The sequence below is a fragment of the Ananas comosus genome, unplaced genomic scaffold (genome assembly GCF_001540865.1).
Source record: "Ananas comosus cultivar F153 unplaced genomic scaffold, ASM154086v1, whole genome shotgun sequence".
Lineage (NCBI taxonomy): Eukaryota > Viridiplantae > Streptophyta > Magnoliopsida > Poales > Bromeliaceae > Ananas > Ananas comosus.
In genome coordinates this window covers 43550-46830 of record NW_017890565.1, presented here as the reverse complement: position 1 = coordinate 46830, position 3281 = coordinate 43550, and the positions used below count along the sequence as shown (strand labels likewise).

General features: G+C 49.1%; 1 protein-coding gene across 1 annotated transcript; it reads right to left on the bottom strand.

Annotated features, from left to right (window-relative positions):
* Positions 1 to 26: 26 nt before the first annotated feature.
* On the bottom strand, positions 27 to 595 carry LOC109703883 (the record flags this gene model as incomplete). Its single annotated transcript, XM_020224609.1, is given in 1 exon segment — positions 27 to 595. A coding segment is annotated over 1 exon segment (299 nt), but the record flags the coding sequence as incomplete, so codon positions are not given.
* Between the last annotated feature and the right edge of the window lie 2686 nt (positions 596 to 3281).

Here is a 3281-nt window from a genome sequence, read left to right as displayed (position 1 = left end):
CAATAACAAAGATAAACGCCACATACTTAACCCTATCGAGATCGAGCGCGGGATCGTAGTCGGGGTCGGCCACGCGAGCATCCCCCTGCGGCCGCCTCGACTCTCCGTAGCCTCCCCCCGGCCGGTACCCTCCGCCGCCTCCGCCGTACCGCGCCACCACGGCCACCTTGGTCGCCGGAAAAACCCTACCCTCTCGAATCGGCTTCTTGGGGAATCGGACAAAGAACGAAGAACGGGAGACCGCGGGTTTCGCCCTATGCGGCGCGGGAGTGGTGGGGGGCAAGGAAGGAGGGGGATTGAAGGCGAAATCCGTGACTCTCGCCATGGATAATGCTGCTCCAAACTTCGCCGAGGAAGATGACGAAGATGACGACGAGGGGCTCTTCCCCGCTCAGAAGCCACAAATTGGAGCGGGTATAGAGATTCTAGGATTAGGGTTTGATCGCATTCTCAGTAGTAGAGTAGGGTTTGGGCCATGAGAGGGGTAGAGAGAGAGAGAGAGAGAGAGAGAGAGAGAGAGAGAGAGAGAGAGAGACGTTGGAGGGAGAGGGGAATTTGGAGGAACCTTATCTATTTTCTCCGCCATCAAAAGTGATCCAAGTTTGAGACTCGGGAAACGAAATTGGGGAAACGCGTAGATTAACTGTAAAAAATAAAATTTTTGTACTAATTTCTTTTTTTGTACAAATTTCTTTTACGTTTTATAGTATTTAATATATAAAAATAATAATAATTTTTTATTAATATTTATTTGGTTGAAAGAAAAAATATATATATTTATTTGGATTGGTAAAAAAGATGAATGAAAAAAAGTTTACGCAGTTTGAATTTTTATTTTTCGCTGAAAAATAAAGAAAAATGAAAACTTTAATTTTTACGGAGAATATTTTCACATCAAACTGTTGGCTTAAATGAGCCAGCATTCTACTATGTGGCGGGAGGTCATGTTGGGTCGAATCATGTTCGAAATGGCATGAGGTTGGATGGGCCGAGTCATGTTCGAAGCGGTGTGAGGCTAGTTTGACCGAGTCACAATCGAGACCCGTGGGCACTGTACTTTTACATTTTAAATGAATTGGTTGTATCTTTATAACAACTCGAGCTTTTGGGATTAATGGTTAGCGCCAACGATCCGACAAGTGGTATCAGAGCCGAAGGTCACGAATTTGTTTTGTTGGCTTTTAAATGGGCCAACATCTTGCCCTAGGCTATATTGTGCCGAGTCATATTCGAAATAGGGGCGGGAGGCCATGTTGGGCCGAATCATGTTCGAAATGACGTGTCCAGGTGCTGGAGAGGAGATTGTTGGCTTTTAAATGGATCAACATCCTGCCATGTGGCCGAGTCATGTTCGAAATAGCGTGAGGCGAGACCTGTAAGTGTTGTATATGTACGCTTTAAATAACTTGGTTGTATCTTTCTAACAACTTGAGCTTTTGGAATTAATGGTTAGCGCCAACATCCGACACAAACCAAACAAAAGAAAAAATATTTTTCAAGCCGAAAATAATTTTTCCATTTGTTTTACGCCAAACGAAATGCCCCATCAACATTATTGATTATAGGCCAATTTGCATAAAAAATTCACTTATTTTGGGCTTTTGCAAAAGTGGGCCACCTTTTTCGTTTTTGCAGATTCAGTCCGATTTTTCAGCAAACTGACCAAAATACCCTTATACCTTTTTCTCTTTCCTCTTTTTTTTTTCTCTCGTTCTTTTTTTTTATTTCTTTTCCCAGAGAGCAGCGGAGGCGGAAATGCCACCCCCCAACCCCGGCGACGTCGCCCTCGCCCACTCCGGCGACGTCGCCGGCGACGAGCCCGCCTCCCCCGCCTCGGCCTCTCCCCCGACCCCTCCTCCTACCGCGCCCTTGCCCAAACCCTCTGCCGCCGCGGCGAGGCCCGCTCCGCCGCCTCCCTGCTCGACGACAAGCTCCACTGCGGCCTCCTTCTTCCTCCTCCTTTTCCGTCGGCGCGCCAACGCGAGACGAAGATGGAGGGATGCGGACTCGGCCCGGAGCCAGTCGGAGTCGTGGGGGAGGAGCACGGAGAGGTGGGCGGCGCCGCCAAGCCGCGCGGCGAGCTCGGGTTCTCAGCGCGGAGGCGCGCGAGGCGGCTCCAGAGCTCCTCGAGGTGGAAGAAGGAGGAAGAAAAAAAAAAAAAGATAATAAACCGAGTGGAAGAAGGAGAAAGAAAAAAAAAAAAGAAAAGAAGAGAATACACAGAGGGAAAGAAGGTGGAAGAAGAAGAGAATAAAAAATAGTGTAAAATTCACCCAAATAGTGCAACGTTCACCTAAAAAGTGTAATATTTGTCATCCCAAATAGTATAAATTTCACCCAAATAGTACAACGTTCGCCTAAAGAGTGCAACTCTCATCCCAAAGAATGTAAATTTTATATAAAATAGTGTAATTTTTTTTAAAAAAATTACACTCTTTGAGACAGAACTACACTGTTTGGGTGAAATTTACACCATTTCTCTTTTTTCACCGTGGATGCAGGTCACCCTCCCGCCGCCGCCGCAGCATCTCCACCGTCCGCATCTCCGTCCCCTCCCCCTCCTCACCATCACTCTCCTCCTCCTCCTCTGCTCGTCGTCTCCGGCATCGGCATCGGCATCGGCGTTGTCGTCTCCGGCGGAGGCTGCGGGGCTGCCGGAGCTGTGCGCGTCGCTAGGGCTACGGGTGCGCGACTGGCCCGGCAGAGTGTTGAAAGCAAAATTTGTGATTTAATTGAAACCCAAAATATGATACTTAAATTAGTGATTTAATTGAGACGAGAAAGCAAATTTTGTGAAATTAAGTTAGATTTTAGATTCAGAGTAGTTATTAATTAATTAAATGGTGGCAGTGATGGAGCAAAGCATTGAAAGCAGCTGCTCGTCGTCTCCGACGAGGGAGGATGTAGTGGAGTAGGGTTGGGGGGAGGGGCGGGGGACCCGCGAACCCGCGCGAGGCGGGTGTTGCGAAGGCCGGAGAGCGCGAGGCCAGTCGCGCGCCCGCAGCCCCAGCGACGTGTGTAGCTTCGCCGTCGGAGACGACGATGCCAACACCGACGCCGGAGATGACGGGTAGAGAAGGAGGAGGGGTCGGGGGAAAGGCCGAGGCGGGGGAGGCGGGCTCGTTGTCGGAGCGGGCGAGGGCGACGTCGCCGGGGCAAGAGGGGGTGGAGTTTCCGCCTCTGCCGTTCTCTGGGAAGAGAAAGAAAAAAAAGAACGAGAGAAAAAAAAAAAAAGGAGAGAGAAAAAGGTACAAGGGTATTTTGGTGTTTGCTGAAAAGTC